At 36.3% G+C, this 14,867-nt stretch overlaps 1 protein-coding gene across 1 annotated transcript; it reads left to right on the top strand.

The window, feature by feature from the left end:
• Positions 1 to 13,658: 13,658 nt before the first annotated feature.
• On the top strand, positions 13,659 to 14,597 carry LOC138384121 (olfactory receptor 51B5). The gene has a single exon (XM_069469393.1). The coding sequence runs from the start codon at positions 13,659 to 13,661 to the stop codon at positions 14,595 to 14,597; it is 939 nt and encodes a 312-aa protein (XP_069325494.1).
• The last annotated feature ends 270 nt before the right edge of the window (positions 14,598 to 14,867 follow it).

Raw genomic sequence — 14,867 nt, 5'->3', positions numbered from 1 at the left:
TAAGATGTCCACCAGTCCTGACTTCCAGCAATAGCAAGGATGGTAATTTAGTCATTCCTGGAAGATTCCTAGCTGTAAGAGAATAGCACATATAAATACCAACTCTACATATTATTTGGGGTTTAATATATGTAAGGTTATTAGAGAACACACAGAGGATACAGCAATGTATTCAGAATAGACCTTGTTGATGTTCTTGTAAATCATATAACCCAAAAAATAAGACAAAATAAAAGAAAAATATCATTATATTTGAATAGTGCTATAATGGCTTAGAACTTACAGGGTGTTTTTCATGTGCTCTTCACCTTGACCGGTGGTATTGAGGATGGATATAAAGTTTTCCCAGAGTATGAAAGACCTAAAAGATCAGTAGAAAATTGATTCTAAGCATTTTTGTTTGAAGAGCCAGTATGAATATCCTATGGCAAAACAAAGAAACAAATAATATGTAAAAATGAATAAATAAAATAAACTATACTTTAGTTAATTTGAGAGATTGACTTATATTCAGTATGTCTGGAGGGAAAATTCAATCGATGAAACTCTAGAGACTTTTGAACACAAAAATGACATAAATATGACTTATATGTGTCCAAAGCACATAAATCTGTTGCCCAGCATCATAACCCTAGTTATTTATGTACTCTTCAAAACATTCAAAATTTCATAATATAGATAAAAAATTAGTAATAAAAGGTAGATTTTATGATAAGCATTTGAGGACACTATTTGATAACAGTACCAGACAAGCTACTTTTGCATATCACCTATTTGGAGATGCAAAGAGATTAAAACTTGTTATTTAGGTAAGCTCAAAGAGAATATTTTTTTAAAAAGCTATGGAGTCTGATGAGATTTAACAAATGTAAGAAGGCTCTATGACTCATTAGAATTCTAAGGTATCATCTGGTGCAGACAGCCACTCTCAGAGAATAAATTGTGTGTTGATGGTCTCAGCCAGAGAAAATGAGGCCACCTTCTGTGATGGTTGTCATTACAGATAAGAGCCTCCTTGCTGTCTGTCTGGCTGTATATATCAGGGTTGTTCACTCTGAGATGTGTCAAATGATCCAATTTTCTTAGGAAGCTTGGAGAACAAATATAAGATGATGATGAATTTCTGAGGGGTCTGTCTTTTATTGTAAATGAAAATGTTAAACTAGAGTTTCTCTAAACAGTAGGTAAAAGGTGGCATGTCTGGGTGGCAAAGGGGAAGGAAGAAAGACTAATGAACCCTTGTAGGAACTTGTGACATAGCCTAAGAAGACATTGAGCCTAGAGCATTGGCACTGGGGGAGGTTGGGAGAAAAACAATTCTGTTCTCAAAAAATTAGAAAAGGAGAAATAGCTAAGTCCTGCAGGTTAGTGAAAGGTTCAGAAAATATCCAATTTACACAGAGTTAAAAAAGCAGGAGTGGCAAACAAAAATGTTATATATTTTGACGTATAAAATGGGATGTGTTGACATAATTATACATTGTGAAAGGATTACCACAATCTAATTAATATATCCATCACTTCATATGATTTAAAAAAAATTTTTTTTTGTAGTGAGAATACTTAAGACCTACTCTTTTATCAAATTTGAAATACACCTGAATAAAGCTATGGGAAAAAATGATAACACAGAACATTAATCTAGGTAATCGGGCTATATTAATACTAAATAAACATATAGTAGATGAATTTTTTTTAAAAAAGAAAGAAATGGGAGTGAGGGAACCAGATAGGGAATATAAAGTTGAGAAGCAAATATAAGGAAAAAATAATTGTTGAGTTTTCATCATCTGTCAGGTTCTTCACTGGGGCATTACATGTACCTCATTTTTTTTTTTTTTTTTTGTAGAAGCCTTACAATAGTCCATTTCCACCATTTTATAGATCATGTTAGTTATGAATGTCCAAGGTGACCCATTAATCTAGTGGCACAGTCTTTTAATTTTTTTATCTCCTATGAATTAGGAAGACTTTGGGCATGGGTGAAATTTTTGTAGTATTCAAAAGTACAATTGAGCTTGCTGTCTCTTTCTCTTTTCTGTTTCATTCTGAAAAACAGTGCTTTTATTTGATTTACTAACTTGTTTTTTGGTTTATGAGATTATCTATGAGTTCCGGAGGGGTTAAAAAAATCTAAAACTTTTAGTTCATCCCTGCAGCCACTCATCCTTTCCCAATGTCACTGTCTTAGTGTAGACTTGCGTTTTCATTAGTGAGAAGCTAATTCCCAAAGTCTCAGATTCTGCCATGTAAACTGAGGCCTCCATGCAGACCCCCCAGAGAGGGCCCACTCAAGTTTTTTACCTCTCACATATTCTCTCACTTTGCTTTGGACTCTTTTCCTTCACTTTTCCTGGCAGTTTCCTCTATCGCAAGCCCTTAATCCCTCTCTCCACTTTTTATCTTCTAACCTTTGATTCTTTTCCCTCTTTTTTATAGAGGTCAAACTTGTAATTCACTCTTCTATTTATTTTAACTACATGGCTTCCCATGGCTTCATTCTCTATACTTAATTATTGGCACAGTGCCTAGCACATAATCTGTGTTCTTTTTCAGAATCATTGACTGATTGGTTAGTCTACATCTACAAACTGATTTTTTTTTTTTACTGTCTTGCATCCCTGTCTTTGAGCAGGTTCTCAAATCATTGAAGTGTAATCGATACACCCTACTCACTCTACGTATATAGCTGTGAATCCCAAGCACCTGAAAAGGCCCTGAGGGTCCTTATATGGGATCTAGAAAGAAAAACTCTACCCTGTTTCCAACTCAGGAGGTATTGAGTGCCTATTACACAATACAAACTTTTCCAGGTGCTGAAAACTGTCCCTGATCTAGAGTCACACACAGCCCAGGTTCCACCTAAGCTTAATTTTGAATTGACTGAGAATCAGTTTCATGGACAGATAGTGACTTTTGTCCGGGAAGTGTCTGAACCCCTGATACTTACAGAGACACGCTTGAAACTCTGACTCGGGAGGATGGGCCGTACATGCGCAATATATATAACCTGAACTTTTGTACCCCCATAATAAGCTTAAATAACAATAATAATAAAAAAGAATTTGGGAGAAGTTCTATTTTTGGAGCTTATTTGGACTTCTAGGGGAAAAAAAGATCATGGGTCGGGGGGACACAGGGTTTGAACGGAAACCAGAGAGATTAAAAATTCAGGCACGAGGAGAGAAATAAGCCAACCACACAACTTATGCCAGAGTCCGCATCCATCCTCTGTTTTATTCCCATACTGTCCTTTGCCTCATGTGTTCCAGAACCTAGCCTTGACCTTATTTTATACAACTTAACGGTAACCCTTAAAGAAACCAAGTTTTAGAGATGTCTGGGTATCTTTAGGACCCATAATGATTATCCATCTACTCTTGACAGATAAAACTGTAACTTTTGTCTTGCTGAGAAACCAGCTTCCTATTCCCTGCCCTGCTTTGTCCTGGTGCCCGCAGTGAGATCTCAGAGAGAAGGTTCACTGAATAACCTCACTGACCTGACATTTTGTGCTCTCTCGTTCCTCAGTTCCATAGTCACGAATCTCAACTGTTTAGTCTGATGAAGGATTTGGTCACAACATCATGGTTTCAGAATCTGCACAAAAGCCCCTGGCTGGTCGGAACATTTACTTCAGAAGCTCCTCCCCAGGGACCACTCCTGATTTAGACACTCATTGCTTCTCCCTCCCCCTTCCTGCCTCCTTCCTTCCATCCTTTCGTTTCCTCCCTTATTTGTATTCGTAACCCTTGTGGGTATTGGGCTTTGAACAGCTGTCCCCAAGATCTTTGGCTGTGTCCTAGCTTTTACTTGAGCTCTGTTGCTAGGAAAGCGATTTTTATCTACTAAGATATGGAAGCAAAAGTAGATCAGTTAGGGATCTGGACTGAGACAGAGTTGTTGAGAGAACACTTCTCCCCTTCTGTATTTGAGAACTCCCAATTCCTGTCCCTAAAATGAGGAATGTGTGAAAGTTAGAGAGCAAGGTGTCTGTTTTGTTAAAGTAAATTAAGTTTTTCCGGCCCCACCCTCTTTCCTCTAGTGTTGATATCTGACTGCAGTGTGAGCCCAGGGCCCTGTCTCATAGAACTTGATCTCAGCAAAGGAGAGTGACTGTTTTAGTTCTTGGTTTCCCCTTATCCCTCTCTACATCCTCCATCTCCATGTCCCCCATACCAGGACAGGGCAAGGATGGCAGTCATGTTTAATCAAGTTATGAATAAGGTATGAGGACAGGAATCATAACTTCAATGGCCTAGAGGCCAGGGGTCTTACTCTGAACTTGAATACTTTGTTTCCATTGTGGCTCTGACTCTTGCTGTACCACTTTGGAAATGTTACTTAACCTCAATGTACTTAGTATTTCTTCTCTTTAAAATTCTCTTTAAAATTTCTTCTCTTTAAAATATGAAAATTGCCACTGCATAAAGTTATTGTCAGGTTTAAGTACACTTAGAATGGTACTCAAAATAAATAATTAATATGAAGTATTTTTACCTTTATCATAATCAAAGTTATTTTAATTATTTGTATTTTGGACTATCTTCCCTCATTGAACAGTGAACTGTTTGAGAAATAGACTTTATCTTTCATAATTTTATGGCACATAAAATTTTACTTCAAATGAGTAAGCCACAAAATCAATGCCATATTCCTCAATTTCTGCCACTGGAGATAGATGATCTTTCAGACAATTTATTTTATTTTTTTCTGATTGATGGAGATCAATTTTCACTTCTAAATTAAAACCACTATCTCTATTCTACCTAGCAAAGAGATTTTCTTAATGTCTACTGTGTGTTAGTCATAGATGCATGTATAAAAGATATTGTATTCATTCATCAAATGAGATTTAATTTAACTATTTATTAAATTGAATTAATCATTTAATTATTGATACAATGAGGATGAAAACAGTATTGAGAAAGTATATTATAGGTATACCAGGAAGGTCTTCAATGAGCGTTTTTTTATTTAGTAAAAATTTTTTTGAAGTTAATTTATGTAAAGAAATGTGAACACATCATAAAGGTCTAGCTCAATGAATTTGCTGCAGAATAAGTTTGCACATGTAATTGCCACCCAGAACAAAAAGTAGAACTTCACCAGTACCTCAAAAGCCCCTTTGCACTCCTATTGAGTCCACCTCCTAGAGTAGTTTCACCTAGTTTTGATCTTTATAAAAGTGGAATCATAGTCTATGTTTTCTTTTGTATCTACCATCTATGCTCCATCATTATGTTTGTGAGAAACATCCATGTGTTTTCATGTTGTTCATTTTCATTCCCACACAATATCCCCATTATGTGAATATACCTCATGGTTACTTTTCTGCTCTTGATAGTTAATAGTAATAATTGGGGCTGTTACAAAAAGTGCTACTGTGATCATTCTACTACATGTTTGTTTGTTTGTTTCTGTGTACCTAGGTATGAAATTCTCTTGTCCTGATCATAAGAATACAACTTCTTGGATAAACATATGTTTATTCATAGTATATACTATCAAATAGTTTCTAAAGTGTCTATATCATTTGATATTCCAATAATACTTTATAAACATCTCAGTTGGTTCACATCCTTAACAACACTAGGTATTTTCAAATTTTCTAAAAAGCCGTTTTGTTGAGCGTGTAGTGGTATCTCATCATGATCTTAATTTGCATTTCCTTGATGATTAATAATGTTGCACACATTTTCATATATTCATTGGTTACTTGCCTCTTTTGTAAAGTATTTGATCCAGCCTTTTACCCATTTAAAAAAAGTCTGTCATTTTCTTATTAATTTTCAGGCCTTAATTATAAATTATTGATATAACTCTTGTGTCAGATATAAGTATAGCAATTATCTTTACTACTTATACCTGCCATTTTTTTCTCTTAATGATTTTTCACAAAGATAAGTTTTTTAATTTCAATGCTGGTTTATTTATGATTATTCTTTGTGTGTAACGGTTAAGAAATCTTAACTTCAAAATAAATGAATAAAAATCCCTCTATTATCTTACAATAATCTTATTTTATTTTTTACCACAAATTAAATTTTGTCTGTGGGGTGACATTGGGATCAAGAGTCATTTTTATGTCCAGAATAATTTTGTTACTTTGATTAGCTTGCACTCTTTTCTAATCCCAGAGTGACCCTGGAAATTGTAACCATAGTTGTACGTACCCTCTTGCACCATTTCACATAGTTGCATTATCTTGTTAATGGAAACAGTCATGATATCACCTGTACAATGATGTATTTTATTCCTTTAGTAGCTCCCTATCCAGAACATTTATATTCTTGTTAAGTAATACATTCACAGATGACCAAGCAACCTAATAACTGACTATGTCCTGTCACAGGTTGGGCTCTCCAGAAGCAGATGTTGAGACAGAGTTTAAAGTAAAATGTGTTTATTAGAAAGCAACACCTTTGAAAGAAAGAAGAGGGAGGCAGAAAGGAGGAGGAAGAAATCAAACTGTGATACAGACTGGCAAAGCTTCAGCCAACCTAGGAGGCAGCTGTGGAGCAAGTATTATCCAACAGGATTACCCCATATTTGGTTGAAATGGATGGGCTTTTAAAACCCCTTCTTACCTAGTCATCAGATGTGAGCTGTGCCCAGGAGGTTTCACCTTGGGCAAAGTGGCTCTCTGCAGCTGAGGGAGATGAGCTGAGAATTGAAGGCTGAATGCTGACCACTTCCAGAGCTGAGCAGGAAGACTTTCTTTGAAGGGGAATCTGGACTGCACATCACGATGTCTACAACAATTTCCTTTTTGATATCCTATATCCATTTTCCAAGATCTTTCAGATTCATATTCCCAATCTAATTTCAATCCCCACCACTTACAGCCCAATAGACAATTGGAATGTATTATCCAGACAGTGAAATAATATCCATAGGGTTTCACTGACTTCCAACAACACATGCAGTCCTTTAAGTTTCACAGGAGCTTATGCTTATAGAGTTTCACTACAGTTTCTATATTAAACAAACAAACAAAAAAAAAACCTTTCTTTTTAAGGATATTTGCTTTTTTAATTTTTAATTTTGAAATAATTATATTAATAGATCCATAAGAAATTGTAAAAAATACACAGGAGATCCTGTGGACATTTCAATCAGTTTTCCTCAGCAGTAACATCTTGAATAATTGCAGCACAATATCAAAACCAGCAAACTGACATTGTTATAATACAGAGAGATTATTTAAATTCCACCATATTTGCATGCACTCATTTGTGTGTATGTGTGCATAGTTCTATGCCATTTTATTACATATATAGATTTATGTAGATACCACCACTGTCAAGATAAAGAACCAACTCATTTCCACAAGGCTCCCTAATACTACTTTTTTATAGACAAACTCATCCATCCTCCTTTCCCCCACTCCCCTCATTTCTAACCCCTAGTAACTACTAATCTGTTCTCCATATCCATAATTTTGCCATTTCAAGAAAGTTATCATAAATGGAATCACTGACTTTTTTTTCCTTCAGTAGAAATTTTTTCAGATGTATCGACCTGTAGTATGTATTAATAGTATTTTCCTTTATATTGCTGAGCAATAATCCATTGCAAGATGTACCACAGTTAATCTATTCACTTGTTGAAGGATATTTGAGTAGTTTCCAGTTTTTAGCAATTACAAAAAATAGAGGCTTCTATGAATACTCATGTTCAGATATTTTTAATAAACATAAGTACTCATTTCTATGAAATAAATGCTCCAGATTGCAATTGTTAGGCCATATGATAAATGCATGTTTAGTCTTACAAGAAATTTCCAACTACTAATATTTATTAGAGGGGCTGTATTACTTTCTCTTCCCATCAGCAGTGTATGATTGTTCCAGATTCTCTGTATCCCTGTCAGCATTTAGCACTATCACTCTTTTTTGTTTCAGGCATTCTAAATATTACAATGATAACATCTCACTGTGGTTTTAATTTGCATTTTCCTAATGATTAAAGATGTTGACATCTTTTTATGTACTTATTTGCCAGCTGTGCATCCTCTTCAATGAAATGTTTCTTTTTTCATGTTTTTTGCTCATTTTCTAATTTTGTTTGATTCCCTTACTGTTGAGTTTTGAGAATTCTTTAATTTATATACAAGTTCTTTGTCAGATATGCCATTTGCAAATAGTTTCTCTCAGTCTGTAGGTTATCTTCTCATACTCTTAATAGGGTCTTTTGGTGTCAAATCTATGAACTCTTTACTTAGCTCTAGGTTTCAAAATTTTTCTTTTTTTCCTAAAAGTTTTAGAATTTTATATTTTACATTTAAGTTTGTGGTCCATACCCACCACGAGTTAATTTTGTATAAGGTATGAGGTTTCAGTTGAGTGTCCTCCCCACTGCCATGCTCTCACACAGATAGCTGCTTAGGTCCAGCACTATTTATGGAAGAAGCCATCCTTCCTCTACTAAATTGCTTTTGCATTTTGGCAAAAAGCAGTTACATATTTATGTGGCTCTACTTCTGTGTTCTTTATTCTGTTCCACTGATCTATGTATCTGTCTCTCTACTAATACCACCTAGTCTTGATTACAGTAGCTATGTAGTAAAACATTACATTGAATGCAGTGATTCCTCCTATTATTTTTTTAAAGTTGTTTTTGGCTAGTTTAGGTGTCTTGTCTTTCTATAAAAATTTTAGAATCAGCCTGACTAGGTCTATGAAAAACATTTAATGGCATTTTGACAGAAATTACATTAAACCTATGAGCCAATTTGGGGAAAATTCACATCTTTACTATATTGAGTCTTTCAATCCATGAACATAATATGTCTCTCCACTTGTTTAGATCATCTTTGATATTTTTATAAGCATTTTGTACTATTTAGTAAATAATTCTATATATATTTATTAAGCTTATATTTAAATATGCATTCACTATTAAAGGGGTTAAGTAACTTGTCCATGTTTATATTGCTAGTGTATTAGTTTTCCAGGGCTGCCTTAACAAAGTACCATAGACTGCATGGCTTAACTAATAAAAACTTAATTTCTCTAAGTTCTGGATGCTAGAACCCAGGGTCAAGGTGTTGGCAGGGTTGGTTTTGGTCCGAGGCCCCTTTCATTGGCTTGTAGATGGCTATCTTCTCCCTGGTCTTTACACGGTATACTCTCTGTATCTGTCTGTTTCCAAATTTCCTTTTCCTATAAGGACAACAGTATATTCAGTCAGGGCCCACCTCAATAACCTCATTCTAACTTAATTACCTCTTTCAGGACCCCATCTCTGAATGTAGTCACATTCTGATATACTGTGGGTTAAGATGTCAACACACAAATTTTGGGTGGAAAGATGATTCAACCCATAGCAGCTAGTGACCAGTTGATGATTCCAGAAAGAACTGTCTGAATCTGATTTGTATTAAGTAATACATTGATTATAGCAAAGCATAATAACAATTGAACCATTTTTTCAGCTACAGGAAATTTATTCTTCTGCTAATATATGTTTACTTCCTCTTAAAACCAGTAACAGGTAGAGTGGTTCCTGTCAGAGCTGGAAAGGAAACTAAAAATGTTATCATCCCCAGGACGAAAGTGATGTGGTGTGCTTGGCTGAAGTGCTGTGTGATAAGTATATGTGTGCGTGTGTGTATGTATATGTATATACACACTTATGGTATGTATACATATGTGTATACATGTATACACACTTAAAGTATATAAGTATAAGCATGTTTGTTGCATCTCTAGGAAAAGAGAAAAGTTCTGTCAAGGTGAACCCAATAGGGGAATAGTTAGCGATAACTGCAGATTGTGGGTTCATGCTGAGTACTGGGGAAGTCTGCCAGGCTTTTGCTATACTGACTTTAGTCCATCTACTTTTCCACTTTCAAGCTAGCTCTGAAACAAACCAAGCAGAAAATATAATTGGGATTCAGAAGACTTAGGCCAAGAAGATGTATAAATTTCTCCTGAGAGCAACTGGGAAAGATTTGGCCTTTGAAATAGTTGTAAAAATAAATGGCATCCCAAAGGTGATACCAAGGTCTGCTGGGGCTATCAAGACAAACCCTCTGATTCCCCACACATAAAGCTGCAACCTGAGCCTTCATTAGCCCAATAATTTATTTGGAGAAGATGATGTAAGAGCTTGGAGAGATTAATTGAGTGTCCCATATCCTTCATAAGAGGGATTAAGATAGAGGAAATATTTAAGATCCCAGTTGGCTATAACAGGGAAATATCTGGGGAGATGCTTTTTTCATTAATAACCTTGGTGACTGATTCTCTAAGTAGACTTCAAGAAGGAGCCATATGATCTGAGTCTTCAAGCAGAGCAAAATAACCCTTCTTCCCAGGACCACTAACTAAGCTATGGTACATGTAAGTATGGTGAAATATTCAGCAAGTGCAGAAAGAGGGTACTAAGAATCTCTTCTATAAGCTCACTAGAGAAAGACAGGGGAAGAAGAGAGGGCTCTCACTTGTCCATAGCCTTGAATGTGTGCACAGATTTCAGACTAAAGCTAATAGCACTTGGGAAGAGATTTGGGCATGAGTATAATTAAAACCTTCTATACCCAGTGTTATAAATATGGTTGACCCTCCTATATGGTTCCTATTCTTTCTAGGGGATGAACAAAGAGGTACCCCTTATTCTATAAGACTTTTTTTTTTTTTAATGAAGCAAAGAAGGATTATGGCTGTAAATGGCAGAAGTTTACCTGATTTTCTATATGTTCAATCATAGACACTTTCTTGGTTCTATCATCAGTCTTTGTAAGCTCTTTCCTTCCCTATTACCTTTTGTCTCTTCTCTCATGGTCTGTCTTCTTTTAAGAGCAGCTCTTAACTGAGGACATATACATTTTCCATAGCATTAAGTAAGGTGATTCTATAGCTCCCTATTACAGCTGCATTACAAGGTAGATCTTCATGGAGTTCTTTGGAATAGAGAAGGGGAAACTTTATGTTCAAGCCTATTGGCCATACACAATTAATCTCTCCCATTTGGGATAGCTTTCCCTGTAATGATGCATTACTCATACTACATATTCATCTACAAGAGGGAATTCCTTGCAAAATCATGGTACGGTAAAGATTGGCATAAGATCATTGCTGCAGGGTCATAGAAGTAAGAATGTGAACAGGGGAATGGAGCTGTACATAGAACACAGAAGAGGCAAAGCTATGCAGGGTTACCTTTGCATCTACTAAATGAAGAATACATATAACTCATTATATGTTCTATAGGCACTAAATCCTGGTTTATGTCTCTCACTCCTGGGGACAGAGTATGGATACTGAAAAATGATTCTGTCAATTTTCCACTCAGCATCAAGCCAAAAGGGTTGAGTCATTGCCTCATGCCATTGTCTGGCACCTCGTCACAGCTGGAAACTATTACAATTTGATCACATCTGTGCACATAATAGGTGAGAGGATGGTTTTTTGTCAGGGACATCTTAAGGGTGAGGGCTTACACTGACAAAATAACTACCAAGGGGCATATTTGAATGAGATTTTATCTTTTTAAATTAATATAAAAATAACTTGAAGAAACTGTTCTGGTATGTGACAAGAAAAAAAATCTCGGAAGTGGATTTGCTCTAATTCATCTATATTTACTAATGGCTCTTGATTCCCTCACAGGTAAACATGTATCCCTCCCAGACTCACCCTTTTAAGAAAATGATTTCACCACTCTCCAATTTGTTCAAGCCAGGAATCTAGGGTCACTCTCATTTTATTTTTCACTCACTTCCATTTGCAATATATCAGCAAGTCTTAGTATTACCTTAAAAATGTATTTTTATTTGTTTAAATTTTTCTTTCTTTCTTTCTCTCTTTCTTTTTTTCATTTCCACTGCTTCTCTCTTAAGTCATCATCACTCCTCATCTGGATTATTTCAATGACTATTTAACTAATCTCCTTTGTTGCCCCCTGCTTGATTATTTTTCACCATAATAGTCCAGGTGAATAACTTAAAATGCAAATCAGAATGTTACCACCCCCTCCTTCATTGTGATTTTAAAAGTTTTCAATGTCTTCTCGTTGCATTTGTAGTAAAATCAAAAAGAAAAAGATATCCTATTGTAATCTGTAAAGCCTTATGAGACCTGATTATTGTCTGGGTCTCTGACATGACCTATTCTCCCTCTCCTGTTTGCTCATCAAACTCCAGTCATGCTGATTTCCCCTCTCCTTAAAACAATCTTCCTTTACATCTTCATATGGTCAATTCTTCTTTCTTATTCAGGTCTTGGCCCAAATGTCACCTCCCCACAGGTGCAGCCCCAGACCACCCTGATTACTATACTAACTTGTATGTAATATCATCCCAATGAATCTTCATTAAAGAGTGCTATTTTGCTTTAAAATTGTACTTAGACATTTATCTAAAACTATCCATCTTTCAACTTACTTTATGGCTTAAAAGATCAAAGACTTTGTCTTATTACCACTTAATTATAGTGCTTAAAAAGTCATGGTTGTCATGTGATGGACACTAAAAAAATTGGGTAAATCAATGATTGTATATATGTCACCTGTTAGGTACTTTTCAAAGTGTTGAGCAAGGCAAATAAAAGGTGGATTTTATATGTAAGGAGCCCTTAGTCTAGTGGCCAAAGAGGTATTAGAACCTTTTCAAAGGATACTTCTCTTCTCTTCACTAACAGACAACTCCATTTCAGCAGCAATAGAGCTCTCCCTCAGTATTGGGGAGGGCAGAGTCAGAAGCCTATGGCTGAGAATAAAAGGAAGGAGACCAGGAAGACAGTTGTTGAAATACAAATGGAGAATTTGAAATGAGAGAGATCAGGTTTAGGAGAATTACTTTAGTGGGCCTTCAGAAAAAATAATGGAGAGAGAGATACTACATGGAAATAGGGGAAAGTAAAATTTTAAAATTGACGGAGAAACACTATTATAAGCCATGTCTTTGGCTGGTCTAATCATTTATTCCAGACCAAAGGTCTATGATCATCTAACTTACAATTAGTCTGGGCCATTGTTGTAAGTAGTGAGCAGTTCTGTCGTGTCCAAGAAGAGGCTAATAAATACTTAATGTAAGCATCTTTTCCCTACCACTAGTCCATGGAATCTGGAGTCAAAGCATCTCTTCCTTTCTCTACCTGCTCCTCAGCCACAGTATTGGCAGAGCTTCTCTTCCCGTACTTTCTCTCTTAGCCTCCTGGGACTTTTGCTGATAATTCAAATAAATTGTTATATGCAGGAAAATGTGGGTTAGGAATCACTACTGTGAAGGCAATTACAGGTTTATGTAGTAAATTGGAAAAAAGGTCAGGGCTGAGTTCCTTGACAATCCCCTTAAATATTCCACAGAATATGGATTCTTCTGTAAAATCTGCTTAGTTGATGGAAATAGTTTCTAAGCTGCCATGTGCATAAAATATTTCCTGGGGAGCATGCTAAAAATTCATATGTTGAAACTCCAAGAATTTGATTAAGTAGGTGGGGGATAGTTCCCTGGAATTTGCAGTTAAGAACATAAGCAATACAGATTGCCGTAAGAATATATTTTGAGAAACAATGGCTCATATTGATGTCATTATTGCCTTTAAGAAAGAATTCTGAGAATGATATAGTCGGAGTGACACCTTGAAAATAGATCTGCACTCTGTGGTAATAACGGAAACAGAAAGGCATTTCTTCTGGATAAACACAACATGTGGCCCAACAGCAGCTTCAATTCCTTCCTGTTGACTGGTTTTCCGGGCTTGGAGGCAGCTCATCACTGGATTTCCACACCCTTCTTTTTCGTCTATATCTCTGTCCTTTTTGGCAATGGCACCCTCCTCCTTCTGATTAAGACAGATCACAATCTCCACGAACCCATGTACTACTTCCTGGCCATGCTGGCAGCCACAGACCTGGGGCTGACCTTGACCACGATGCCCACGGTACTGGAAGTCCTCTGGTTGGATCACAGGGAGATTAGAAATGCTGCCTGCTTTTCCCAAGCCTACTTTATACACTCCCTTTCCTTTGTCGAGTCTGGTGTTTTGCTGGCCATGGCCTATGACCGTTTTATTGCCATCTGCAACCCTCTTAGATATACCTCTGTACTCACTAATACTCGAGTGGTAAAGATCGGGCTGGGAGTTCTGATGAGGGGATTTGTATCTGTTGTCCCTCCAATAACACCTCTCTATTTTTTCCCCTATTGCCACTCTCATGTCCTTTCACATGCATTCTGCCTTCACCAGGATGTCATCAAACTGGCCTGTGCTGATACCACCTTCAATCGCCTATACCCAGTTGTGCTTGTGGTCCTTATATTTGTGCTGGATTCTCTGATTATCCTCGTCTCTTATGTGTTGATACTCAAGAGTGTCCTGAGCATTGCCTCCAGAGAGGAGAGGGCCACAGCCCTCAACACTTGTGTTTCCCATATCTGCTGTGTCTTGGTTTTCTATGTCACAGTGATTGGCTTGTCTCTGATTCATCGGTTTGGAAAGCAGGTTCCACATATTGTCCACCTTATTATGAGCTATGTCTATTTTCTGTTCCCTCCACTAATGAATCCTATAATATATAGTGTCAAGACCAAACAGATACAGAATGGTATTCTTCACCTTTTTTGTACCCGTAGAATTAGAACCTGATCTCTGACTATCACAATCTCTCTCACAGAATGTGAAAACTCTGAGTTTTGGCAGGGGAGCAAAGAAGTCTCATACCTACCATAGATGCTCAGATCTCTTGGAAAATATCTGTCAAAGTTGAGCTTCAAATTGCTGTAAGGTATCTCTTTAAGCCCAGGTCTTTGGTCTAATTTAGTTTTCAGAATTTTATTTTTGCATTCTTATAAATTGAATATTTCTCTAAGCTTGACATTAAATTCTTGTGTTAACAATACTTTAGGCATCTGTAGA

This window comes from Eulemur rufifrons, chromosome 6 (assembly GCF_041146395.1).
Source record: "Eulemur rufifrons isolate Redbay chromosome 6, OSU_ERuf_1, whole genome shotgun sequence".
In the NCBI taxonomy this organism is placed as follows: domain Eukaryota; kingdom Metazoa; phylum Chordata; class Mammalia; order Primates; family Lemuridae; genus Eulemur; species Eulemur rufifrons.
The sequence above is the reverse complement of the archived record's forward strand: the minus strand, read 5'-3'. Positions and strand labels throughout refer to the sequence as shown.

Excerpts from the sequence above, each read along its gene's own strand:
- LOC138384121 (XM_069469393.1), top strand. The coding sequence starts at position 13,659 with ATGTGGCCCAACAGCAGCTTCAATTCCTTCCTGTTGACTGGTTTTCCG.